Source organism: Rhineura floridana, chromosome 1 (genome assembly GCF_030035675.1).
Source record: "Rhineura floridana isolate rRhiFlo1 chromosome 1, rRhiFlo1.hap2, whole genome shotgun sequence".
In the NCBI taxonomy this organism is placed as follows: Eukaryota; Metazoa; Chordata; class Lepidosauria; order Squamata; family Rhineuridae; genus Rhineura; species Rhineura floridana.
This window is the reverse complement of record NC_084480.1, coordinates 149,090,533-149,118,028: the sequence shown is the minus strand read 5'-3', so window position 1 is coordinate 149,118,028 and position 27,496 is coordinate 149,090,533. Positions and strand designations below refer to the sequence as shown.

At 44.8% G+C, this 27,496-nt stretch overlaps 1 protein-coding gene across 3 annotated transcripts; it reads left to right on the top strand.

Annotated features, from left to right (window-relative positions):
- The first annotated feature begins 73 nt into the window (after positions 1–73).
- On the top strand, positions 74–26,699 carry USP5 (ubiquitin specific peptidase 5). Of its 3 annotated transcripts, none has more exons than XM_061636918.1 (20): positions 74–274; positions 10,816–10,941; positions 11,085–11,151; positions 11,410–11,543; positions 11,752–11,897; positions 12,217–12,401; positions 14,040–14,134; positions 14,529–14,722; positions 15,410–15,481; positions 17,040–17,121; positions 17,236–17,361; positions 18,818–18,971; positions 19,471–19,645; positions 21,535–21,623; positions 22,033–22,224; positions 23,602–23,745; positions 23,875–24,020; positions 24,158–24,311; positions 25,115–25,199; positions 26,091–26,699. In XM_061636918.1, exons 1-20 carry the CDS (start codon positions 167–169, stop codon positions 26,182–26,184), a joined length of 2,568 nt encoding a protein of 855 aa, XP_061492902.1. In that variant the 5' UTR covers positions 74–166; the 3' UTR covers positions 26,185–26,699. The 3 variants fall into 3 exon arrangements, with proteins under 3 accessions (XP_061492902.1, XP_061492911.1, XP_061492919.1); XM_061636927.1 differs by having other exon boundaries at positions 76–274; positions 22,033–22,155; XM_061636935.1 differs by lacking the exon at positions 74–274 and adding an exon at positions 2,325–2,417.
- The last annotated feature ends 797 nt before the right edge of the window (positions 26,700–27,496 follow it).

Below are 27,496 nucleotides of genomic sequence, written 5' to 3'. Positions count from 1 at the left end.
TAGGCGGGGAGGGTGAACCAAACAAAGTACCGCGCGTCCCAGGGGTTTGAGGATTAGACTCCTTCACTTGTCATTGTGCTGCACTCATTGGCTAGTCAAGCCTAGGGTATGTCGTTCTATGATTGGTGGGGATTAGCTGTGGGCGGAGTCGGAAAAAGCAGCTGTCATGGCGGAGCTGAGCGAGGCGCTACTCTCTGTACTGCCGTCCATCCGGGTGCCAAAAGCCGGGGACCGAGTTCATAAAGATGAGTGCGCCTTTTCCTTCGATACCCCGGTAAGCTCCCATGTGAGACAGCCAGGCGCCAGAGGCGACTCCGTTGTCGCCGCAGACTCGGACCGCCCGGGCTTCGGGAGGGGGAGGGTAGCGCAGCCTGCGCAAGGCACCATGGGATTTGTATTCTTCCCAGGGTGCACCTTCCCCTTAGAACCCACCGGTAAAGAACCACAGGAGCACTACAAATCCCAGTTCAGTGGCCCAAACGCTTTTTAAAAAACCGCTTGGCTTGTTGGGGATTGTAGTTCTGCGGGGTCGCATCGGAGGTTTATGAAAGGACAGGCCAGATGGGATCTGTCACGCTTTCCTTGACTTAGGCCCTTGTCTGTGTGCCTCGCCGTGGGTCCTCCTGGCTGTGGTAACTTCCCTATCCCGTGTCGGCCGACACAGTAGCTGTAACGAGGGCAGGGCCGGCCGTATAAGTCTAGGGACGCGTAGCATGCCGGGTGGTGTAGTTTTCGTGCTCGGATGCGATGAGGGGCTGCGCCTCGCCGGGCTACTGAAGTGTCTGGAACTATCGAGGCTTGCCTCGCGGAGCATGTTGGGAAGCGAAGTCCCTCTCCCCTGTGTGTCTGGTAGTAGCGCTCGCTCTCGGGGACTGCGAATCCCAAAGTCCTTTGAGGGACAGGAGGGCCGTCTCAGGCCTCTCAGTTCCGACTCGCACATGTGCTGCATCACTGCGATGCCTCCCTGTCCATCATCCGATGGCTGCTTTCCTTTTAATTTTGGGTCATCTTCTCCCCCACCAGATCCCTGTTAATGTGTATATGGGGAGTCGCTCCCTTTGTGTCTGCTGCTTGGTGCCTGTGGCTGAGGGAGAGCACCCTCTGCAACCACACCTTTCTCCTTGGGATGATGCAAAAAAGTCCTGAGCTTTGCTTAGACTTCAGGAGTTCTAGCTTCAAGGCCAGAGGTCCACAAATGTTTGCTTGGCTTGCTTATTTATTTAAAAACAACTATATGCTGCTTAATAAAAAAAAATCTAAGCAGTTTACATAAAAATAATAAAATACTACAACGTTCAATAACGTTTCCTAAAAGCTAGATAAAAACAAGTGCAACTGTATATCACAAATAAAACTAAGCAGTGCACAAAACAAAAATAGTCCACAGTCCAAGAAAGCTTGGGAAAATACATAACTTTGGTATTTAGAGGTCATTACTGTCTTCCTCATGAATTACCCAAGGAGGGCATTCCAAGGGTGGGTTCTATCACCAAGATGTCCCACCTCCACATTGTCACCTAGTGACAACCTACTGGCTGTGAAGCTACTGGAGAGTCTCCTGGAAGATCTTAAGGATCAACTGGGTCTGTCCTGCAATTTGCTGGCTGTCTTGGTCCTAAGCTATTTGCGGCTTTCAATATCAATAACAAAACCTTGAACGTGGTTCAGTAGCTAATAGGCAACCAATGCAGATGTTTAACATTGATTAAAAGATATGTGTACAACGGAGTGTCTTGCTAACCTCAAAGCATTGCTAGCTGCAGCATCTGAACCAGCCACAAGCATAGCCCCACATACATTGTATTACAGTAGTCAAATCATGAGGTTACCAATGTGTGGCTCACCAAAGGCTATCTCTGTCCAAGAACTGTTGTAGTTGATGCACCAACAGAAGTTGGTAATGGGTGTTCCAAGCCATTGAGGTCACCTAGGCCTCTTTTGTTGTTGTTATGTGTCTCCAAATCGACTGCAACTTATGGCGACCCTATGAAAGCAATAGATGAAGCAGAACCCCTGAGCTGCACATCTGCATGTTCAGAAGGAGTGTAACCCCATTTAGAACTAGTATGCAGTCCAATTCCCAGACCTGGAAACTGCCCATTCATAGGACCTCCATCTTGTCAGGATTCAGTTGCAGTTTATTAGCTCTCATCCAGGCTATAACTGCATCCAGACACCATTTTAGGACATGTGTGACCTCACCTGACTCAAATGTTACAGAGAAATAGAGCTGAGTAGAAGGCAGTCCATTTTCATCAGCAAGGTACTGGTGATATCTTGTCCAGAATCATCTTACTTCTGCCCCCACTGGCTTCATATAGATATGAAAAAGCATTGGGGACAAAGTCATATCCTGCAGTTCAAGTGTGTGGAGATCAAGGCACAGTCACCCAGAAGTACTCTCTGGAACTGACTCTGTAAGTACGAGAGAAACTACCATAAACGGTGCCCCTAACTCGCAAAGATGGTTCAGGAGGATATTGTGTTCAACTGTTTCAATAGCCAGTGAGAGATCCAGAAGAGTCAATAGCATCACTCTCTCACTGCCCATTTCCCAACAAAGATCACCCATTCATTGTGTCCCAAAACAAGGCCTGAACCAGACTGGAATGGGTTAAGATAACTGGTTTTATCTGCAGCTGAGTTGCCACCACCCTCTTTATCATCTTGCCCAACAAAGGCATATTGGTGATTGGGCAGTAGTTGACATAAACCTCTGGGTCCAGAGTGGGTTTTTTTCCCCGGGAGTGGTTGCACTACTATCACCTCTTTTGAGACAGTGGGGAGCACCCCGTCAGTCAGCAAAGCATTTACCACACCCTGGATCCATTTCTGCTTGTCACCATCCTCCTTCTCAAGTCCTCTGACCCTCATTGGGGGTTTGGAGATATATGGGCTCTCATTTCATTACTGCTGGGGTACAAATGACTATGTTCTACCTCCACTATTGGAGGCAATATTGAAGCTTAATACCAGTTGCTGGGAATCGCAGATGGGGAGAGTACTGTTGCCCTCAGGTCCTGCTTTTGGGCTTCCCAGGGGCATCTGGTTGGCCACTGTGAGAAGAGAATGCTGGACTAGATGTACCCTTGGCCTGATCCAGCAGGACTCTCCTTACATTCTTATGAAGAAAGGAGCTCTTTGTTACTGATTTTATTCTATATTGTATTTTAATCTCGTTTTGTACACCGCCCAGAGAGCTATTAGCTATGGGCGGTCTAGAAATGAAATAAAAATAAATCTCTTCCAAATAATAGGAGAGCATCCCGCTTTTTCCCTAAACCTCAGTACAAATGGCTAGGGAGGGGATTTGTGAGGCACTTGACAATGGATGGTGCAGGGGCTGTTATGTTGCAGTAATCAGCAGTTTTGGAGACACTATCTGACAGGTTCTCATGATATTTGTATATTCACATATTCCAGGCCTCTCCAAACAGAAATGGCTCTATAAGCTGCGGAAAGAATATCAGTTTTCTAGCAGCAATGTGTTGCATTTCGAGCCCTGTGAAAACACAGCCTTCCTGCAACAGAAGTACTGGGGAGACATGATGAATCCCTCACAACAAATGAGATCAGCAAATGTGCATTGGAGACTAGCAGATACTCATTAGGAAAGGCCATAAGTGTCCCGTCCAGAACCGAAAGAATGAGGCTGGAGTGTGTGTGCAAGTAAATCTCATTTTATTAGAGTAATGGATACATCAAAGGCATTGCGCTTCATAGGAAACCCTACGATAACTCTCTAGAGTCCCTAACTATACTCTAGACATGCTCTGCAGCGTGTGAAGGAAGTTGACTCAACGACCCCCCACTGGGAGCGGCAGGCTTATATAGGAAATGTTTTCGAACGTAATCTCTGACTCCTTCGTAATTCCTGTCTTTGCCCTGTCCGTTTCTCGCGGCGACGGGAACGAGGAGACAGGGGACGCGCATCCAACAGCTCATCTGAAGACACCTGCTCCCGAGCAACGGGCTCGAGGTCAGGGGGCGGTGCCACACTGGAATCCTCCTGGGTACTGCTTGGTAAAGGAGGAGCTGGCACTGACTCTGAAGCTTCCCCCCACAAGTCCTCTGCATCAACTGGGGGTGGTGCGCTCGGCTCCTTGGAAAGGGCGTTACTCGTGGGAACTGGCTGGAGAGCAGGCTGTCCCCCTCCCGCACGATCCTGCTCAGACACAACATTCCCCAACTAATCCCCAATTAAATTAATTAATTAAACAAACTTGTATACCGCCTCATAGCCAAAGCTCTCTGGGCGGTAAAAACAAATACAATTTAAAATACATCTTTTAAAAACAATTTAAAACGCAATTTAAAAATTTAAAACAATATAGAACACATGCTAAAATGCCTGGGAGAAGAGGAAAGTCTTGACCTGGCGCCGAAAAGACAACAGTGTTGGCGCCAGGTGCACCTCGTCAGAAAAATCATTCCATAATTTGGGGGCCACCACTGAGAAGGCCCTCTCCGTTGTTGCTATTCTCCGAGCTTCCCTCGGAGTAGGCACCCGGAGGAGGGCCTTTGATCTTGAACTTAGTGTACTGGTAGGTTCGTATCGGGAGAGGCGTTCCATCAGGTATTGTGGTCCCAAGCCGTGTAAGGCTTTATAGGTCCAGGTAACAGTAGTAAACACATCCTGCACTGTTTTAAGGCACCATGTATTTTGGTTGTGTTATGTAAATAAAAAGAACTATATTCTTGCAGAAACAATCATGTGGATTTTTAGCTGATGCTATTGTGTGTTATGTTTGAGTTTAGCAGCATCTTAGTCTCTGTTCTGGAAAGGACTTGCATGCCTTATTATATGCTGTTTTCTATTGTTGCCCACTAAAACCTTCCGCTCACACCCAAATTTCCTAAAAACGATATGTTACTGTTCTGCCTGTAAGTTGGTTTGGAATCAAAGATCCTCTAATAAAAAGACTAATCTGATTTAACAGTTAATAGAAACAGAATGTTAGATTTAAGACTATAAGGCTGCACCTGTTACCTGGTTCACTGTTCTAATTTTCTAAATTATCCAGTTAATTTAAAATTTTCTGTTAGAAATTGCGAAGAATTCTATGTAAATGTAACTTTCTAAGCAACAGAAGTCATTTCCTAGGTTCAGCCTCACCCACGGATTAGGATTTCTTAGGATTTCCTCAAAAGCATATGCTGTGGCTGGTTTAAAAGAGGATGCAAACACCCCCACCCACCCCCAGTCAGGTGGGATAAGAAGGGAGAGCACCTGGCAACTGGTGGTTCTCTGAGAGGAAAACTGCTTCGTGCGCAGTAAAACCAGACCAGACCACAGGAGGAAGGGAGATTTGCAGTACAGTATCTGCCTAAAGAGGGTGATTTCTAGCAGCAGGTCAGATGCTTGAGGGTGGGGCGAGGCTGCATAAGGAGCCAGATGGCAAGTATTACTCAGCAGGCAGAAAGCAAGAACATGGGAGTGGATTGCCAGCTTCCTCTCCAGCACTGGCTTAGAACGATTGTGACAGCACAATGAAGACTGCTTGTCCAAAGATCAGCTCCATCTTTCCTGCCTCCTCTGTTGCTCTTTATCTGCCTGGCAGATCCCTGAAGCAAGGATGACTAGGAGGCTGGTTCATCTTGGGAGAGTGTCTGTTTCCGCTGGGCTTTTGTGGGGCTGAAAGAAAAACAGATCAGTAACTGACCTGTTTGTTTCGCAGCCTTCATAGTTTAAGGTTTACTCAAAAGCTTTCATGTTACATGAGGTGTTTTTTTTACAAATAGCAAATATTAAATCACTACATGAATCTGTAGCATGCCTATGGTTACACTTGGATCCAGTTTGCATGTGACACTAAGCTAAGCATAAACTCATGAGCATGTGGGTACTCACTGCAAAAATCATAGCTGCTTTGCTCTCTCCCCCCCCCCCCGGTCATCCTGCTGCTGCGCTACCCAACTTGAAGCCATGGTTTGGCTTAGCATTATGTGTGAACCCAGGCTTGTGATTTGTCTTGATCCACACAAATCACCAGCTGTAGCCATGGTTTGTTCTTGGCTTACTGCTTGTAGTTTGTCCAGGGGAGACAAATCACAAACCCCCTAAGCCAAACCATGGCTTAGCTCCAGGCAGCATGGCGGCAGCCAGACCAGGGGAGGAGTGAAGCAGCTGGTATTTTTGCTGTGAACACGCTCAGGCCATGGTTTGGTTTTTTGTTACATATGAATGGTCTGGTTCTGATTGCCCTGTCCAAAAATAATATTATTGGCTGGAAAGGCTGCAAAAATGATAACTGAAAAACAGATCGGGGGGTTGGAGTCCTTAGTATGAAGAAAGGCTTCCAGGTTTGGGGCTTCTTCATTTCTGGGAGTGGGGAACTAAAGGGGAAACATATGGGATTATAACATTACAAATGGTTTGAAGAAAAGCGTCAGATAAATATTTCGCTAGTATCACAAACTCCGTGGCACGCCTTGAAATTGACTGGTAGCAAGTTCAAGACAATTAAAAAGTTGTGAAATGCCTTCCCTAGGGATACTTGCCTGGTGCCAAAATTGACATCCTTCTGGCACCAGGCAAAGCCGTTTTTCTTCTCCTTGGCATGTGCACAGCGCTAATAAAGTCTGGTGTTTGGTTGTTATGTTCTTGTGTTCATACTTACATGGGCAGGCTGTGTGATGTTTAGTGGATGAAGGCTTTCAGTATATTTGTTTAGTTTTTATTGTACAGTGTCCCCGTTAATTGCATCTGGACTCCTTTTGTATGAAGTGATACTTGAACTGAATAAATCTAATCTAACCTTCACAAACAGAAGTGGTATATCTCTTGAGTACCCATTGCTGGAAACAGAAATAGTCACCTGCCATTTATCATTTTCAGTTTATGAGCTTCCAGGGGGCTGGCTGCTACTGGATACAGTGGGCTAGACCAGTTAGATCCTTCTTCTAATTTAGCAAGCACTGCTTCCCATGGGCATCTAGTAGGCCATTGCGATAACAGGATGCTGGATTAGATGGGCCATTGGCCTGATCCAGCAGGCTCTTCTTATGGCCTTAATACTTTAATAGTTTGAGGTTCTCACCTCAAGTGTTTCACTGTTTAATTAAAATACTAGGATCTAGACCAAAGTTACGCTGTGAAAAAGGTCAGTCTAAGAAAATAATTACAATGGAAGTCTATGGAGAGTGCTGCCTGGAAGGGGTGTTCCTGAGACCTGGCTTTTACTTTCCAGTCCAGCTCTTGGCTCCTCCTCTGGTTCTTCCTCCGCCGGCACCCCTTCCGCCAGCTTCCCATGAGTTGGATTGCTCTGCCCATCACCAACAGTTCAGCTGTTAGAACTAGCCAGAATGTTCCCTTGGCATGACATGCTGAAACAGTATTCTATGAGTAGAAATGCTTTCTATTACTGTTGATAATTCGGTACTGTCCTAGACCATGCTGGCCTTTGAGGTCAGGGACTTTTCAGTTTTGCATATTCTTATTTGGGGGGGGTGTTAACTGCTAACAAGCATGTTTTTAAAAAATGAAATCTCTGCTTCTGAAGCGTTGGATACAAATGACATGAACACAAGCAATAGCTGAGGTTTTCTAGGCAATGCATGTTAGCCCATGTTTCTTATTAGTAACCTGTCTCTTTGTAATTCTGCTTGAAGCACAAAGGCTGGTTCACCCATTCACTTATGGGGCAGGCAGCACACGACACAAGTACTCAATATGTAGGGTTGACCATTCTTGTCTCCCTTTTTTTTGACATAGGGGGATGGATCTGGTAAACTGAGTGCATGTGGATCATGTGACCTTTTTTTATCATTAATTTTTATTCAAATTTTCAAAGACAAAAAACAAAACAAAACAAAAATAATTAAACAATAAAATAAAATGTTGACTTCTGATTTATCGCAGATCAGTTATAAGTCTACAATATATAACAATCCTGTCTCCTAAATTATATTATAAAATCACTTTCCTCCAGTAGTTATCTTAATTAATCATCAAATCTCATAAACATTACTTTATTCTTCCCACAAAAAGTCAAAGAGAGGTTTCAGTTCCTTGAGAGATATATCTTTCAATTTTTCTCCAAATAAACATGTCGATTAATCCATCTCATTCAAATCTATTAGGTCCAATAATTTCAATAGCCATTCTTCCATTATCAATGTTAATTCCATCTTCCATCTTCAATAATCCTGTTAAGTCCAATAATTTCAGTAACCGTTCTTCCATTATCAGTATCCCATAATAATGTTATCATCGCCATAGTCCAAATAAACATATAGATTAATCCATCTCGACAAACCAGTTTGATCCAATAATTTCAATAGCCATTCTTCCATTATCAATATTAATTCCATCTTCCATCTTCAATAGTCCTGTTCAGTCCAGTAATTTCAGTATCCATTCTTCCATTATCAGTATCCCATATTAATCTCGCTGTCATAGCCATAGTCTTATAATAAGAGTCTGATGGGAATTTCCTTTATCACAAATATTTTCTTACCATCAATTCTGAATATGTTACTGAAATATTGTTGTAAAGTCATATCTCTGTTCTTCTTTTTTACAGAATGCACTGGCTCATCTCTTAAGAATTTTTCCATTGTCACATATCTGTAGTCAATTCCATAGATTTTTTCTATGTCAATCTCCATCACATCATTCCAGTCCAAAAAATTATCCAAGACATTGATAACTTTATCTCTATTATCTTCATTAATTTCTTCAGAGATAACGTTGAATTCCAAACAGTAAACTTTATTTCTAGTATCCATAAACTCCAGATCTTTTTCCAATTTCACATTTGTTCCAATCTCCAGAGCTTGTATCTTCCCTTTAATTTTTCTTTTCTCATCTCTAATCTCATCAACTATTTCTTTAAACTCCTGCGTCATTTTGCTAAATTCATTTTTCATCTCCTGTCTTCCCTGTCTCAGGGTTTGTTTCGTTATCTCAATCTCATCCATTATTTTCTGAAACATAATTTCTTCCATGGTCTCAGCCACTTTCCTGATTGCCATTCTTAAAACCACAAAAACAAAAATTATTTCAGTCACAATTGGGTTAATATTCCAGGCTTGATGAAGTCACAGTGTAGACAGTACAGCCTTCCTTATCTCATTATATGTTCAGGAATACAAAACAGATTTAGTTCCCAGCTTCAAAAGAGTTAGTGGCGTCGTAAACAAGCAGATTCGTCAAAATGAAATAGACCAAAAAAAAATAGTCCCAGACTTGTAATGCTCCAAAGTTCATAAATCAAAAAAAAAATTTTTTTCCCCTCCTCGAAATAGAAATCCCTCTTCTGTTTATATCTTTAGAATGCACTTCCCGGCCAGCTTTTTGCAATAAAAACTAAGATAGGCTTTATCAGTTTCTTTCCTCCTTAGTTTCGTGAATAAAAGAGAAAATTTTTAACTCACCCAGCAGATCTTTATAGCTGAATCATTGACAAATCTCTTTTTTGCTGCAACGATTTAAACCAAATGAAAAAAAAGATAGAAAGAAGGATGCTTGCTTGTTTAATTCCGTTTTCTTTAAAGAAAAGATAAATGTGTCGCTTTATCAGTTAGAGCTTGATGGACGTCCTCCGGCATTGCTGGCTGAATTTTCTCTCATAAATTAATGAGATCCAGTCCTCCCAAACAAAAACAGGCTTTTATGGTTAATCTCTGCGTTTCTCCCTGCCCGGGAGAAAATCATCACCAGTCAAAAAGAACGTTCTGACTGATTTTTGCTGAAAAAGCTTCTTCTGAGACGAGAGCTCGTCTCAAAAAGCAGGCACAAGCGAAGTCATCCTTCCCGGAAGTCCGGATCGTGTGACCTTCTGAATGTTGTAGACGGTTAGGGTTTATGCACCTGTTTCTCCACTGCACAAAAAGGCTCCTTGGCCATGGAAATCGGTGAACCAACCTTTGGACTGAGGTAGACTACACAGTGGGGACGGATCTAGGCCTACCATGTGCAGGAGAGGTGTAGCAGGGCAAGAACAAATTTCAGCTAAATAAATAAAACACACAGCAGCTCCAGGTGATGTGGACCACTGGTGTGGATCATTTCCAGTGTTTGAATGATGCTCCACTTAAAAACACCAGTGTATATACAAAGCTAGAATATTGGAGAGAATGTTCCAGTCTAACCTTCTCACTGACATGATAACTTTGAATCTGCAGGGATTGATTTTTTTTAACCTGAGGCACATGCAGACATTTGACTTCCCTACCTGCAGAGTCTGGTCTACTCCAGCAACAGATGGGTGTGGACTATGTAACTCTGGCTGTTAGACTGGACTAGGTATTAGAGGTGGGAGGCTGTATATCTGGGCTGCCCTTATACCCAAATTCTGAAGAGGGCAGAAAAAGAGAATGCAATATTGGGTGTGGAACTCTGCTTCCTGAGTCTTGGACAGACTTGCTTGCAGGCATGTGGGCAATCGGCCTGAAATCTTAGAAACCAGGAAGTGTGGCTGAGTTCAATTTCCATGGCTGAGGCATCGGTGCTTGGCAAAGCTCCCTGCCTTTCTCAGTGACATCCAACCCCTCCAAAAAATATTAAAAATGAGAGATTTGCAAATTGAATAAAGTTGGATAACTTACTCAGGCTACAGAATTGTAACTTTTTTTTCCTTTTGCATGATCTTAGTTTTTTGTTTTGTTTTAAATTTTTTTTATTTTATTATACTTTGTATACCGCCCCATAGCCGAAGCTGTCTGGGCGGTTTACAGCAACTAAAAACATATACAATTTAAAAATACATCTTTTAAAAAAAACAATTTAATGGATTTAGCACAGCTCTGCTGACCCCCAGCAACTCTCTCAACCCCATATCTGTTGAACGGGACTTCTCTTCTATTCCACAGGAATCTGATGGAGGTTTGTATATTTGCATGAACACATTCCTGGGCTTTGGAAAGCAATATGTGGTGAAATATTATGAGAAAACAGGTCAGCGAGTTTATCTGCATCTTAAGAAGACACGCAAATTGGTAAGAATGATTATGAGCTTTGCTCCTTGAGCTGAAAGTGGGATTTCTCTGTTTAAACTTCCGTGCAGAGGAAGAAAGCCCAGGTCTTTGGGCTTTTGTGAATGGGTGGCTTTCTAACTACCTCCCTCTTGGCTCTGCTCCAGAAAGAAGAAGATACCAACTCCAGTGCTGGGGATCCTCCGAGGAAGAAACCAACTCGTCTAGCTATTGGTAAGCAACTAGCCCTTATCGTTTGTTACACTGAGTCTTTGCACATAGATGAGCTACGTTTTTCCTAGCAGCAAAGTTTGCAGGAAAGTTTGGATCCAAATATTTCCCGTTCTGTTTCAGCTCATATACGTTCTAAATAGAGGTCTGGTGTTGTGAGATTTGGTGTTTTCTTTGGTTCGGACTTCTACACTCCCAGATTTTATAATGTTGTCTCTTAACAGTTTCTCAGTTGCTGCTGTTGTGTTTCTGTTCTGGTAGGTGTGGAAGGCGGGTTTGACATCCCAGAGGAGAAATATGAATATGATGAACATATCAAAATAGTCATTTTGCCAGAGCACTTGGATATTCCTCGGGATGGACTGGAGGGTCTGCCAGACATGGTCAAGGACAGGGTAGGCTTCTGTTCCATCTGGGGGAGAGTTACTGTGGTCTGGAATGCTTGTGTTGGGAGCAGGGAGAGGGCCTAGGGCTGGGGTTGGAGGGTGGGGAAGTATGCAGGTACCTTGGCAGAACTGTGTGTGACTCCAGGTCTGTGTTGGCAGTAAAGGCATAGCAGACCCTAGAACCCTACCCCTTTTCTGTCCCCTCTTGGCTTTTCAGATTTCTAGTGCAATTGAAGCTATTCTGACAGCAGACTCTGCCTCACGGAAGCAGGAGGTGCAAGCTTGGGATGGAGAGGTTCGGCGTGTGTCAAGGCATGCCTTCTCCCTCCAGCAGCTCCAGAATGGTGTCCGTATCCCTCCTTGGTGAGTCTGATTGCATTCTCTCTGCATTTTTCTCCTTTCTCCTGTTGAGTTGCTTACCGGGAGGAAAGGGCGGAGCGCCTTTTTTGCTTCCTTTCTACCGTTAACCTGAGACATCTGCACCCCTTTTCCATGTTCACTTTCATTTAGGGGGTCCAAGACAAGCCAGTGAGCTCCCTAGGAAGGAGGCAGGCTTGCTATTGCTTGGGGTTTTGTGGGGTGTGTGTGTGCATACCTGATTCCTGGTAGGGTAAAGCTGGTGGCTGAGAAAAGTTGCTTATCCCACCTAACTGTTTCCTTGCTTATCCCACCTAACTGCCAGTGGCTGGAAGTGCAGCAAATGTGATATGCGTGAGAATCTGTGGCTCAACATGACCGATGGCTCCATCTTGTGTGGCCGACGCTACTTTGACGGCAGTGGAGGGAACAACCATGCAGTAGAACATTACCGGGAAACTGGCTACCCTCTGGCTGTGAAGTTGGGAACAATCACTCCTGACGGAGCTGGTAAGAGAGGCATCTAATTGAGACTGCAGCCACAGCCAGCGTCTGTCCTGACGAGATAGGTGCTGGAATCCTTTGTCTCCCGCCCTGGACTCTGTGGCCACTGAGAGGTTCATTCCTTTGTGCTTGGCTTTAAAGCACTTGCAGTTATAGGGATCGGGAAAGGGGCTTTGCTGCCTAGGCTCAAGGACAATCTTTCCGAGTTAGGTCAGAGTTGGCTATTGTCCTCCTCACCATCTTGAAGGGCTCATTGCTATTTTAGTATGTGGTTATGTTCTCCTGGGATTGGAAGGTTTGCCTGGGCACCTGGATTGCTATGTATCTGTCTGCTCTTCACTGGGGGTGCAGGCAGGGCTGGAGATTCCTTGGTAATTGCCAGGCCGTAAGTCCTCAGCCGGCAGCTTGGCTATAAATCTGCCAGGCTAGCAAGGAGGAAGCAAGATAAGGGCAGAGGCCGTTCAAAGCTTATGTGCCAAGCCAGAAATCCAGAAGAGACGTCAGTGAAGGTCCGGGTCTAGTTTGCCGAGAGATCAGTCCAAGTCAAGGTTCAGGGGATAGGAAGACACACAGTGGTCACGCCTGACGTTGTAGTCAGCAACAAGCTGAAGCCAAGGTTTGACTTTTAAGGAGCAGGCTTGTCAGCAGGTGTGAGCCATCAGCGTTTTGGCTTTAAGTGGACAGGCCTGCCCCTCTTCTGCCTGACCTTCTGTTGCCTACGTTCTGCAGGTAAGGGGGGAGTATCCTGTTCACTGTCTGCATCTGGCTGAAGGGCTTCAGCTGTGTCTGGGGTGCTCTGCAGCTGAGGGGGAGAAGGAGCTGGGTTCTCAGGAGTTTCCTCCGTTTCTCCTTCTGGGTCTGCTGCTGTTACTCCCGAGTCATCCTCGTCTGATGAGTCCTCTGACGGGGCCATGACAGTATCATAGATCATAGATCCTACCTAGCTCTATCAGGAATGGCCATCTATTTTTGGGTCAGGGAAATCAGAAATTAATTTTGCTACCCTCTATTAAGGCTGATCTCTTAATAAAGCTGCTGTTGTTGAACATTGTTGCTTCACAGTTAATGGGGTTCCCACACTACCTTCAGGTAGGTTACATCTTGCATGCAAAAGAGAGATGTAACATGGCTTTACTCTCACACATCTGGAAGGCATGTCTCTTTGCCCTCATATCCTATAAGAAGACGTTTTGACTGTGCCTTGGTTTTGGCAAGAGTTCCAGGGGACAGGTCGAATTGTTTCAACAACTGGGTCTGACCCATCAGCTGCCAGTTGGTAGTCCTTACTCTTGACAGGGAGCTAGACGTGTATCTTGTCATGCAACCCACCCATTCCACAGATGGCTTGAGTAGTTATGGGCCAAGAGTACCGTATACAAATTCTGCAAAAAACAAAACACACACACAAGATGCAATCAAAAATTGCTCACAGTTTCTCTCCTATATTAAAATATGATACTCCTGCTCAGGGCCAGATAGAATTTACTTTGCATGGCCAAGCTGCGTTCAAGCTGCAAGCACCTGATGGTCATTCCAACTCCTGAGGTAAAGGGCAGGATTAATATAGGTTGGAACAGCTCCAAGATGCATATGGTCAAACGTTGTTGGTTCCTCCTTCCCTGCCCCCTTTCCTTTCCCCTGCAGATGTCTATTCTTACGATGAGGACGACATGGTTTTGGATCCCAACCTGGCTGAACACCTGGCTCATTTTGGGATAGACATGCTGAAAATGCAGAAGGTGAGGAGGGCAATTGCTTCTTACTCTGGGATTTTCATAGCTACTGTTGGATTGAGATGTTGGCACGATACTGAGATAGGATGTGGAATCACCATTGGAGTGACTCAAAGGCCTTTGAGCAAGTGTAGAGAGAGCCTATTTCCCACCCCTAATGCTGGACTTCAGTCAGAATGCTCCTTCTGTCTTTCATTCAGTGTTTTAGGTTCTTCCTTTTTTAGGAAGGTAAATTCTAAGTAGCCAGGGAAAGAGTGGGGAGGTGGCCCTTGAGTTCTTTGTGCCTTCAGATTTATAAAGACATTACTTGCTGCCCATGTTGTGACTTACTCTGTGAACGTCCCTCTGATCACCAGTCCTCAGGTCCCCCTGAGTATTTTCTGTGGCTCTTCCTTCCCAGACCGACAAGACAATGACAGAGCTAGAGATTGATATGAACCAGCGGATCGGCGAGTGGGAACTGATCCAGGAGTCTGGGGTTCAGCTCAAGCCCCTCTATGGCCCTGGCTACACAGGCATCCGTAACCTGGGAAACAGCTGCTATCTCAACTCAGTAGTACAGGTGCTGTTTAGCATACCAGACTTCCAACGGAAGTAAGTGAGCCAGAGGAAACCTCTGTTATCTGTGGGGCTGCAGGGAATTCTATTAAGCCACTTCTGAGACTGTAAACGGGTCTTGTGTAACATAGCGATCTTAGTACCTTCGGAGGTGGGGAGCAAAGCCCAATTTTGCCCTCTCTGCTTCTAAATAAGTCAAAATAAACTGTGTGCCTGAACGAAAGCTTCGTAAATCAAGCAGACCTGTATGTCTTTTGTTCAGTTTATTCCCTGCCTTGAGGTGCTCGGAATTACATTAACCACATACCTGTGCTATAGTGCTTTGATTAAACCCCACCTTGCGTTGTCCCTGGTCACCAAAAGCCAATTTGAATAAAGACACATCATGCTGTTTCTAGAAGACATGCCAAACAGGAGCCTCCAGAGGAAGGAAGGTCCAGTGCTCAGGGGCAACCCCCCTTCTCTGCATCCTTCATTTGTGACATTGAATGTATGTTAAGCGGGCATTCCCAGTCAAAACATGCAGGAGAGACTCCCAAGCAGAGATGTTTCTGTACTTCTCTGAGGCCTAGATATGTATATTTTTGTTTTAATTTTTACAAAATGAAGTTAAGATTGTTTGGACCCCAAACCCTGAATAGATACTAGCCCTACACTTGCCAGCTCTGCTCTTCTGAATTATGCAGTCTTGGTTCCCTAAACTTTTTTTTTTTTGCTTTCTAGGTACGTAGACAAGATAGACAAAATATTCCAAGGTGCTCCCACAGATCCTACACAAGACTTCAACACCCAAGTGTATGTAGTGTTGCAAAACACTCTTTCTGTCAAGGGTCACATTCCCTTAGGAGAGCAGTCTCTGTCCCTGACTGCTTGCTGTTCTTGGGCAGGTTTCTCTCACTCTCTCTCTCTCTCTCCCCTCCCTCCCTCCCTCCCCACCCAGTGGGCTTTCAAGTGATAATTGGATCTCTCTTGCCAACATTTGATTGCAGAAGGTTTTTTCCCCTGTTCTTCCTCCCTCCATTGCTTCATCCTTTTCATTTTCCCCTCTCCCTCATGAGATTAGGAGAGACCCTTGTGGCCCTTGGGCTGGAGGGTGTCAACCCCTGCTCTAAAGGAATAGATGTTCCTGGGTTGCCCTGGCACAGGGTTGCTGCTAAGGAGTTTTGTGTGGCCCAGATATCTGAATCCAACAGAGTACCCATGGAAAGACTGGTTACTGCTAAGCAACACTGGCTAGTACATTAGCAGACTTAACATGAAATGTCTTGTCATGAATGCTTACCTAATGCTTTTTTCAGGTTCCCTAGTAAACCCACTCCTGCTTCTGCACCCCTGAAGGCTCTTCTGATAACTGGTCACCCCAATTCTCCATAATTTTACTTTGCTGCCGTTTCTCTAACCCTCTTTTTATTTATTTATTTATTTATTATTTGATTTATATCCCGCCCTTCCTCCCAGCAGGCACCCAGGGCGGCAAACAGAGACGCTAAAAACACTCTGAAACATCATTAAAAGACCTTAAAATACATTAAAACAAAACATTTAAAACATTTTTTTTTAAAGCTTTAAAAAATCTTTTTAAAAAAGAGTTAAAAACATATTATTAAAGAAAACATATTAAAAGCAATTCTAACGGAGATGCAGACTGGTTCCCTTTAGAACTCATATAACCTGTTTTAAAACAGCTGCATTGGTTGCCAGTTTGTTTCCGGGCCCAGTTCAAAATTATTGCTCTTTAATCTTTTCTTTTCCTGCGACTCCTTCTGTCCTTGCTCTCTTCCTGCTTGAAACCCCCTCTAAATGTGTCCTCCACCACTATCCTCCAGCTGGTTCAGTGTCTCTCTTTCTCCAGCAGGACCACCCTGACCCTTCTACTTTTTCCCATTGTTCACTCCACTAGGCTTGATTATGTGGGGCTGTCCTTTGCAGTTCAGGCCCATTCCTCCATCATAGTTTGGGAGAGCATACTCATTGAGCCAGAGCAGTGACCATTTTGAAAAGCTTTACTTTCAGTGACATGCTGTGGTTGGGGTTCTGATACTTTTTTTTAGAATTGTGAGGTCTTAGAAACTTAACTCAAAGTGGGGGGAGGGGGGCAGTTCCAATCAAAGGGAAAGCTGGATGCCACTAATCCAGAGATCTCTGTTGCTGGGAGAATATATTTTGTATTACTTGCACAATTCCTTGAAAGCTGTTGACATTGTGAGGCTCCTAAATTAGTCAAAGTCTGTTAGAGCCAAAATGTGAACTAGGAGACCCCCATCAAGATTTCGGATGGCTGCAAGGTTAAGGCTTGCAAGGTCACATTTTTATTCTCTGTCCCGGGGCTGATTAAATATATCTGCTTTTCCAGAGCCAAGCTGGGCCATGGGCTGCTCTCTGGGGAATATTCAAAACCAGCTCCTTCAGACGGAGAACAGCAACTGGACCAGAAGGTAGGGTTCTGAGGCCTCCAGTTATCCTTGAGGTTGGAAGGAAATACTTCCTAAAACAATTATGGGGCTGTCTTGATTGAAGCAAATGCTCACTCCAGTCTCCTCTCCTTGCAGGGCATTCAAGATGGCATTGCACCACGTATGTTTAAATCTCTTGTTGGTAAAGGTCATCCAGAATTCTCTACCAATCGACAACAAGATGCTCAGGAGTTCTTCCTGCACTTCATCAACATGGTGGAGGTAATAATTCCTGGGTCTTGGGAAATTACGTTTGTTCTTTATTTTGGTCTTCAGAATAGAAAAAGTGGGAAGATACTTGGACTGGTGACCAGGAGTTGTATGGAAGGCCAACACTGCAGGGCACTAACTGAGTACTGGCACTGGAGAGACATGGCTGCTGACGGCATTGTTGGGAATATTAATCTGCAAGGGTGCCTGCTTTAGGATTTCCTTTCAAAATGTTTCAGGAAAAGTTATTTGAATGGTGGGAGACCTGAAGAGAGCACATTCATTCTGCTGTGTATTTTATTCCAGAGTAGATCACTAAGCAGGGGTGGGGCACCTCCAGCTCATGGGCCTGATTAGGCCCAGCATGGATCCCAGGGTAGCCTATGAAGCCATTCCACGCACATCTGCCCCACACGTTACGTGACAGTAGGTGCAGACACGGCTACAAAGGAACAGTTGGAAGCTTCTGATTCCTCCTTTGTAAATGGGGCTCCCAGCAGTACTCACTGCTGGGAGGAACTCCCTACTGCTGATGATGGGGCTTGAGGAAGCAATTTGCATTTGGATTACTTCTTCTGAAGAGATGGGGGAAATGCTCCATATTTTAAAAAGGGGCATTTTCTCTGTTGCACTGTTGGAGGACCCAAATCACTTCCTCTGCAGAGGGGGAAATGTCCAGTTTAAAAACTGGAGCATTTTTCTTTTTGCCCATACTTCAAAGGGACTCCTAGTAACAGCTGATTAGCTGATTGATGGTTACAGCAATCCTCTTTCAAGGTCCATTTCCAACACCAATCAGCTGATTGGCACTGAAAGTGCATCTTCAAAGGATGTTGCTCTAACTTGGTGGTTACAGTGCTCTCCTTTGAACTTTGACAGGTGTCAATCATCTGGCATCATTATGACATTAGGTAATTTGCAGTTGGTGGCCCTGCCCACCTGCCAAAGTTGGTCTGTGAGGCAGAAGGATTTAAGAATCTGGCCTGCCTGCCAGAACCAGTTCTTCACCCCAGGGCTAGAGTTATGAAACCTTTAGAAAGGAGGCATAGTTTAGGTCAGTAGTTTCCAGACAGTGTTTCAGGGAACCCTGGGGTTCCTCAGTCAGAAGATCAACAAGGGCAGAATGTCTTTCTTCCTGAAAGATAGCTTGTCCTCTGCTCATCTTTTGCAAGAAATATACAGCTGCAAAGGAGCGTTGAGTGTGCACTCAGCCCAGGCCCAATATGTAGTGCACTAGCTAGGCCCAAAATCGTCTGCAATGAATGATAGTTCCTCAACAGCCAAAACAAGTGCTTCCCTGAAGACCAGAAGCTTGAAAACCTTTGGTACAGGTTTTAAATGGAGAAGTGGGCAGAGTAGCTTTTATTTGTTTTGAAATGTCCTTGTTGCTAAATTCGTTCCTCCAGCATCCAGTGTTGTCCCTGACTCTGATGCTCCCTTTTCCTCTTCAAATGTTTTCCTTCCCCAGAGGAACTGCCGGAGCTCTGAGAACCCAAATGAGGTCTTCCGCTTCTTAGTGGAGGAGAAGCTCAAGTGCTTGGCCACGGAGAAAGTGAAATACACCCAGCGCGTTGATTACATCATGCAGCTGCCGGTGCCCATGGAGGCAGCACTGAACAAAGGTGGGGAGGGAGGCTCTCATGGGCAATAACTGGACCCCCCCCCTTTTGTACCCTTTTTCTGTGGTCATGTGTGTGAACTGGGAAACGCTCGGACCGTGAGGGAATGGGATGCGCAAGAACGTTGGCCCTCTTTGGAGCAAAGTTAGACTATCAAGTTCCTGTGTTTGACATGAGGATATCAGGCAGCTAATTCCCTTTCTCCACTCTAAAAATGGCTGAGCCTTGCTCTGAGATTCTGGCAAAACTAAAATTCCATTCATGGTCTCTGTCTCTCCCTATCTCTGTCCTGTCAGAAGGGTGCACAGGCATCTTGGTTGTACATGATACACTAAGCTTTTCCTGTTGGCTAGCCCGAGTAGATATTGCCATCAGCGTGGCAGGCAACACAGGTGCAGAATTTGTCTGCAGTGAACATCATAGTGAAAATTATGCCTTGCCCATATCCTATAACCAACCCAGTTTATTTCTCACAGTGCTCCTTTTTGTTTTTTTCCTCCAGATGAGTTGCTAGAATATGAAGAAAAGAAGCGGCAGGCGGAAGAAGAAAAGCAGCCACTGCCTGAGCTGGTCCGTGCCAAGGTGCCTTTCAGCTCCTGCCTTGAGGCCTATGGAGCCCCAGAACAAGTAGATGACTTCTGGAGTACAGCCTTGCAGGCCAAGTCTGTAGCACTCAAGTGAGTGGGGTAGCAGGGAGGCCAAGCTAGCTACCTAGAAAAGGAGGGGTGTGCAAGGGGGAAAAAAGCCTTCTTGTTGATAACACATTTGCTTCATTGTATTCTTGTTTCTCTTTGATTTCAATGGGCTATCTGTTTACCTGTAACTTTGTGGACTTGTAATATTGCCATTCAACTTTCGTGTCATTCCAGTGATCTTCCAGAGGAGCTAGACCCTACCAAATTTCAGGCAGACAAGAAAAAGAGTCACTATTTTATTGACAATTCTTACAAAGGCATAAAGACATAAGGTTTCAGGGAGCCTAATTAGGGGGGGAAAGCTATAAGTATGGCAGAGGAGCACTAGCTGGGTGCCAGGCTTTTGCAGCAGACTGGCATGGCATGGGAGAGTCCAGGCAGGCAGACATGGCTTCATTTTGTTGATTTTTGGAAATGGAATTCTTGGACCAGCCCAGGATGAATTCAAATGATGTCAGTGGCTTAATTTACCTCTGGCAAATAATGCATTTGTATCATCTATGTTTCTTGTAAATATGTCTGCAGCTTTTTAAAAAATGACTTAGCCTTTAACATTCTCTTCTTTAAATATTCCAGACTTAAAATTTTACACTGCTCTGTACATTAGTCATGTAAAAAGGTTCTCTTTTGTGATGTCATTCATTGGGACTACCTGCTATATGTATTTTTATAGATTTCTACACTGCCTGTCGGCGCGTATCCTTGCAAGGCTGCTTACAACAGAATTCAAAATGATTAAAATAGCACAAAGCATCAACCTTAAACATAACAGCAGCAGCAAATATTTGCTACAACAAGCGTTCCAGAAAATTATCCAAATACAGGCCAGAACAAGAACATATTTAAGCATTTCCTGAAAACCAACAAAGAAGGGGTCATATGCATCCCCCTAGGGAGGGTATTCCAGAAGTGTGAGGCCATCGCAGAAAAGGCCCTGCTTCTGCTATTCACTAGCATGATAGTCCTTGCTTATAGGCTATCATAGGCTCATAGTTCGTTCACGCCAAAAACTGCCCTGGGCACCTGTTTCAGAGTTTCCAACATGTTCTTGGGATTTAAAGATAGAAAAGAGGTTGAGCTGTGGGTTATTTACATACTGATGATGCCTTTGCCCAAACCTCTGGCTGACTTTGCTTCAGTTTCATATAGACATTGAAAAGCATGGGAGCTTGAGCCATCCCAAAAGCCAGTGGCCATGAGATGGAACAGAAGATTCAGCACCAACCTGTGGACCTTGCCCTCTAAACAGGCCCAGAGCCACTGCAATACCATGTCCCCGCGTCCTATCCCAGAGAGCCAGTCTAGTAGGAAATAATGGTTGATGGTATCGAAAGCACTGAAAGATCCAGGAGAACCGATAAGGATGCCCTTCCCCTGTTCCCAGTGCAAGTTAATGTCTGACCCAAATAATGGCTGGCAGCCAGATTGTAATGGATCTAAATAATGGATGTCCTCCAAAATTGCCTGGATTTGACAAGAGACCACCCACTCCAAGACCTTGCTTAAGAATGCAAGTTAGAGGCTGGACACTTTTCTGAGACCATAGAACCTAAATCTTGCTTTTTTATATTACCCCTGCCATTTGCTATACAAATAGCTTCCTGTTCTTACTGTTGCAATAACCTCTACTTTAGGCAAGTACACGTATTCCCTGAATCATAGTATGCAGGAGGTGGGAAGCTTGTGAGAAAGCCAGAAACCATAAGCTTACAACTGCTGCCCCATGTTGGAGTCTATACTGAGGTGTCTTCCTTCTCTCCCTTAGGTGTTCTTGACTTTTGAAATTGTTGGTCTTTGACCAAAATTAAAAAATTACTTACTTACTAACTTCTGAAATGTGATGCTTCACTGGCTTTTTCTCTCCTTTTTAGGACAACCAGGTTTGCATCCTTCCCAGATTATCTAGTGATCCAGATCAAGAAGTTCACTTTTGGCCTAGATTGGGTGCCAAAAAAACTTGGTAAGATTGAGAAAACATGGATATTGAGAAGTCATGATCATCAGGGTTGGGAGTGACTGCCCCTAATTCTAGCATGGTGACTCTTGTTGCTACACCGGATTCCATATTGTAATGACAACACTTAGTAATTTTATGTAGCGCTGCCTGGTAATCCTTAAAACTTCCTTGTGAGGTAGGCCAATATTATCTGCAGTTGCAAATGGGGGCAGCCAAAGCTGTGAAATAATGACTAGCATAAAGCTAGCTGGTAGATTTGTGACGGTGAACTTCCTGGTTCATGCTCTTAGCCACTATACAACAGCGGCTCTTGGGAGCCTCCCCCTTTGAGTGCTCTTGTTCTGTTAGCATGTTTTGGATGCAATCCCTGATGTGTTGCTAGTCATCCTACTTGTGTTGCTTGTCTTATCAGATGTCTCCATTGAAATGCCAGATGAGTTGGACATCTCTGCGCTTCAGGGGACAGGCCTGCAGCCTGAGGAGGAGGAGATGCCTGATATAGCACCCCCACTGGTGACACCAGATGAGCCCAAAGGTAGCCTGGGTTTCTATGGCAACGAGGACGACGACTCCTTCTGCTCCCCTCACTTCTCCTCTCCAACATGTTAGTGACTCTTCTCCTTTCCTCTCTTTCTTGAGCCTTACTGACTCACTTCCCTTTCTTCTCTCTCCTTGTGTCCTGTTGCCTGTATTAGTGCCTTCTCTCTTCCTTACTTGGACTGTCTTCCTGTCACCTTTTCTCCTGAATTGCTGGCCGTCTCTCCCCACTCTCCATCACATCTGAGGATGTTCTTACCAGAATCATTGTTGAATCAAGGGGGCTTCAGTGATGGGCCTAAAGTGGAAGCTTGTATAGTGGGTTTCTAGAGAATCACTACTACGTGTTGTCACACTTTTCCCAGCTGGGTGCCATCTAAGGAGACTTGGATGAAATCAGTGGAGTGAAATATTATGGCCAGAGTTACAAAGAACTATTCCAGTGCCTGGCACAATATAACCTAGCTACAGCATAACCCCCCCCCATCCTCCTCTTCATCAAATGCTGTCCCAGTGAGCCTTCCAAGTCAAGAAATGTGCAGTTTGAGTATCCAAAAGCATAACTAGTACTGATTTAGCGGGCAGAACAAACTTATTTCCAAGGATTGATCCAGACAGATGAAAAGGAAAACTGATTGGTCATAGCCTTATTCAAGGGAAGTGTCCCAGAGAAACACCCCTCCAAAGTCCTTGGCAAAGTTGGTTCCCTGTCAAAGGACACTTGTCCATGCATAACCAGTAATAATATCATATAACAGTTACATATCCTTTACAGAAGACCTACACAACTTTGACCCACCAAACTGAACTCAGCCCACCAGCTATGAATTGTAGTCTGCTGAGAGCTTGACAGCCCTTCCAGGCTTTGCAAATCCTCTGGTTCCTTCAGTATCCAGTGGGACAGGCTGAAGGTGGTGTAGCAACCATAGTCTCTCAAAATCAGATTATGACAGCTCAAAGAACTGTAGTAGGTCAAGGGTGGTACCTACCTAGTGGGATGAACCCCGTCTCCTGTTCCTAAAATGCTCTTGTGGGAATTGTATCATTTTGGAAATGGCAAAAACAGGAGGCTGATTGAGCTGTTAGTGGGCCACCATATGGGTTCAGTGGGCTGCACTTTGACTTGGAGGGCCACTAGTTGTACAGCCCTGCTAGGATGATATAGATGAGAAGAAGATTTGGCCTGTCTTTGACTCACATAAGAAATGTACACAGAATTGGGGAGGTGGTTGTACCTCTCCCAGCAGCTGCTTGTTGCCTCCATAGAAATGGGCACTTCCGTGCTTTGAGACCCCTGGATGCAGGCATGGTATTAGCCTTGGCAGATGCATAGTGAAGGGGAGGACTGGCAGAATGGATGGAAGGTGGGGACACGGCTGGACAAGTGATTTGGCCAGAAGTGCCACTTTATGAGAACATCTAACCCCTTTTCCTTCCACTGCAGCTCCCATGTTGGACGAGTCTGTGATTACTCAACTAGTGGAGATGGGCTTTCCAACGGATGCTTGCCGCAAAGCTGTGTATTACACTGGAAACAGTGGGGCTGAGGCTGCAATGAATTGGGTCATGTCACACATGGATGATCCAGGTATGTCAGCAACGTGGAGCCCCATTCTCAGGGCACTGGGCGCTACCTCTTGTTGGGATTAGGCCACAGTGGCAGTATCGTGAATGCAAAAATGTCAAAGGCTCACAGCATTGTTCCTCTCTTCTCTAGATTTTGCCAATCCTCTGGTGCTTCCAGGATCCAGTGGGCCAGGTTCCACTATCACCTGTCCAGATCCCCCATCTGAAGATAGCGTGGCAACCATAGTCTCCATGGGCTTTTCTCGGGATCAGGCTATGAAAGCACTAAGAGCTACGGTGGGTCGGGGTGAAAGGCTATCAGAATGTTCTGCTCTATAAATATCCACCTGGTATCGTTGTGCTTGGAATTGTAGCCGTTGGAAAAAGAGGTGTTGGGCTCCTAGCTTTGACTGTTTCTATCCTCTCGTCTGCAGAATAACAGCCTTGAACGGGCTGTGGACTGGATCTTCAGTCATATTGACGATCTGGATGCTGAAGCTGCCATGGACATTTCGGAGGGGCGTTCAGCAGCAGAATCCATCTCTGAATCTGTCCCTGCAGGGCCAAAAGTGCGTGATGGATCTGGAAGTGAGTTCGGAACTCAGGGGGGAGTCTTGGCTTTTGAGGGTTGAATAGCTTTGGTTCCCCAGTCCTTAAGAACTGTTCGCTCTGTGCTGCAATTGTCTGAGCCAAGAGTGCCCCCAAGCCTGAAGCATTTATTTATTTATTTCCCCACTCAAGGTTGGAGCTTGGTGGCCTGCTGGACGGAGATGAGCCACAGGGAGGAACCATAGATTAATAAGCAGAACAAATGATATTCTTACCTATGACACATCATGTAATTATAGAATTGGCTTCCATAAGATATGATGATAGCCATTGGCTTTAAAACTGGGATTAGACAAACTATGGAGGCTAGATCTATCAAACGCTTTTAGCCATATTAGGAAGGGCACCTATGCTGGCCAACAAACAATGGAGTGAAGGTTATTGTCTTCATTTCTTGGAAGCAACTGAATGGTTGTGCTTGGGAACTAGATGGCCAGATCCAGTAGGGGTTTTAGGATGCCTGTTAGCTAGTCATGTGTCCTTAGGCACCTATTTTCAGGAGATGGGAGCCTTGGGGGTATTTGAGACAGACTGGATCCTGCTTCAGATTGTCGCACGTTGTGTGTGTGAGTGTGCATGCACACACCCCTTCTGCCTCTGGTCTGTTCTCCAGTACAATTCATGTTGCCTCATAAGTCATCAGGTGCACCAGATCTTCTGATGGTTTTTCTTTCCAGAAAGCCATAGAACTAGATCTGGGCTGTCTTTCCCCAAAGGCTAAGAAGGAAATCTCTGCAGAAAGGGTAAGAAGCATATTTGACCCTTTATTTCCCTCTTTTCAGAATACCAGCTTTTTGCCTTCATCAGCCATATGGGCACATCCACTATGTGTGGCCATTATGTTTGTCATATCAAGAAGGAGAACAGGTAAGGGGGAGAACGGGTACTTTAAGAGAGGAGGGGGGCAGGGAAGGATCCTGAAGGAAGGCAGCCAGTTGGATTTTTATTGTTTATAGCCAGTGGCCATTACAATCTATAACTGAGCAAGACAATACATGAAAAAGTTAAAAACATAAATTTTCAGAAATACAAGTTGACAAAACTTAAAATTGTAAAGTTCCCCATATCACTTATTTTATATAATTTTATCAATCCTGTTTTGCGTCAAAAAAGTAGTCCATAATTTTCTTGCTGCTAGTGCATATAAAGCTACCCTATAGTTACTAACTTGTTTACATCAGCCCATGGAGGAAGCCACTTAGCAGCAGTTACAATCCGTAGGTCTGCAGTAGAATAAGTCTTTGAACTTCGTAGTCAGGGAAGTAGTGCTGCAATTGTCTTGATCTGGCATTGGGGAGGGACAAGTTGGCTATTAGAACTAGCAATAAGCAGGGCTATGTGAACTCTGTTTTATAAACAACATTCTGCACCATGGTAATCCAAATTCTATGATGTGCATTATGCAAACCAGCATAATTTTTTGAATAATTGTGCCATACTGAAATGTTGTTTGTTTCACTTTTATTTGTAGGGTGGGAAGTAGCTATGTTGAATATTTTATTCAGCCCACCCTCTGGCTGCTGAGATTTCAGCAGAGATTTATTTGTTCCCTTCCAAGCATATAATTTTTCAACCATAAAGACTAGAAACTTGCTTTCAAAAAATGGAAAGAAATACATTCAAGAAGCTGAATTTAGTGCCATTTTGTACTTGTTTCTTCCGCACTCATCTGCAGTATTCCTGCATGCATAGCAGTGGTCTCTCTCACTGTGGCTCTTCTTTTGTACTCCTTTCTCCCTTCCTCCTCCCCCCCCCCAGATGGGTGATCTATAATGACCAGAAAGTCTGTGCGTCTGAGAAGCCTCCCAAGGATCTTGGCTACATCTACTTCTACCAGCGGATCCCCAGTTAGGACCCTCTCCTGCTGATTGTGAAGCAGGAGCCAGCTGATGGCAGGAAGAGGGGGGATGGCAGCGATGAATGCAAAGGAGAGTGCCAACTCTCAACCCTTATGTGTCTGCGTGCTACTGCTGCTGCCCCAGAAGCAGAATTCCTCCATATGGAAGCTGGAGTCTGGTGCCCCTCTGATGGACACTGATGGGTGGGGGTGGGGGGTGGATTTGAACCTCTGTGTAAAAAAAAGAAGGAAAAAGATCTCACTGATCCAGTCACCCAAGGGACATCCATGCACAATATGTCCCTTCTTGATGTAACTATAACACTCTTGGACAATTTAGAAAAGGGTGGGGACAGCAGGGAGCACTTGGGTTATGTCTGCCTTTATGTACCATATAGAGTGGGCTTCTCCCACCTTCTGGCAATTGTGCAGGAAATAACCTGGATCATAAAGCAGCACCTGTTTTTCATGTGCCCCTTAAATGCCAGAACACAAAGGATCAAATAAAAACCTTGTACCCCCTTCCACAATGGCCTGTTCATATTTTTCTAATGCTTTTCACTGTATGTTACAAGCTGATCTGTGTTTATTGGTCACAGTAGGTAATATTCTTGGTCCACAAACGGGTCTTAAGCTCTGGATCTAATGTAACAAGAGGCATCTTGTTCTTTGGGGGGTTAATGGAAATGAGCACGTTTTCTTCTGCTTCTGGGAGAAACTCAACAGAATCTACTCAGATTTTGCCCTTGTAGCTTTGCCTTTTTTTCTACCTGCTCAGTGAGCCAGTCAGTTAAGAGTGCAAGCCGGCTTGTTGTCCTATCATTATGATATGGGGAAAATTTTGGCCATTGAGTTGTTTGCCTTCTCATCCAGTTGCCTGTGTCTTCTGCTTCTGTTAGGTCTTCCTGATGCTGACATTTTTCCTCCCTGCTATGCTAAAGGAGCATTATAGGAGAGAGACTTATACGGTGTGTGCGTATAGAGATCATACAAAGAAGAAATTCTAGTGTCGCATAGAACAGTAAATAAGCCGGGCCAGGCAAGTTTCTTGTAAGAGTCTTTACTGACAAAATTACTAAACACAGTTCTCTCTCTCCAAACTACTTTCCCCCACACCAGAGCTTCTGCAAGTTCCTTCTTATCTACTTGCCCACCAGCTGCTGACCTTGGCAAACCTGGCGCTCTGTTCTGCTCTGCTTAACCCGTTTATTGCAGGTTTCCTTCTCTCACTAAAAAACCCTGTCTGTGAGTCTCATAGCTAGCTTTACTGAACAACAGCCCCCACCTGAGACTCACAGATTACAAAACTACATGTCATTGTTACCTT

Excerpts from the sequence above, each read along its gene's own strand:
- USP5 (XM_061636918.1), top strand. The coding sequence starts at position 167 with ATGGCGGAGCTGAGCGAGGCGCTACTCTCTGTACTGCCGTCCATCCGG. Across the intron at positions 12,402-14,039 it reads AATCACTCCTGACGGAGCTG|ATGTCTATTCTTACGATGAG; the intron begins GTAAGAGAGGCA and ends TTTCCCCTGCAG. Across the intron at positions 22,225-23,601 it reads TCACTTCTCCTCTCCAACAT|CTCCCATGTTGGACGAGTCT; the intron begins GTTAGTGACTCT and ends CTTCCACTGCAG.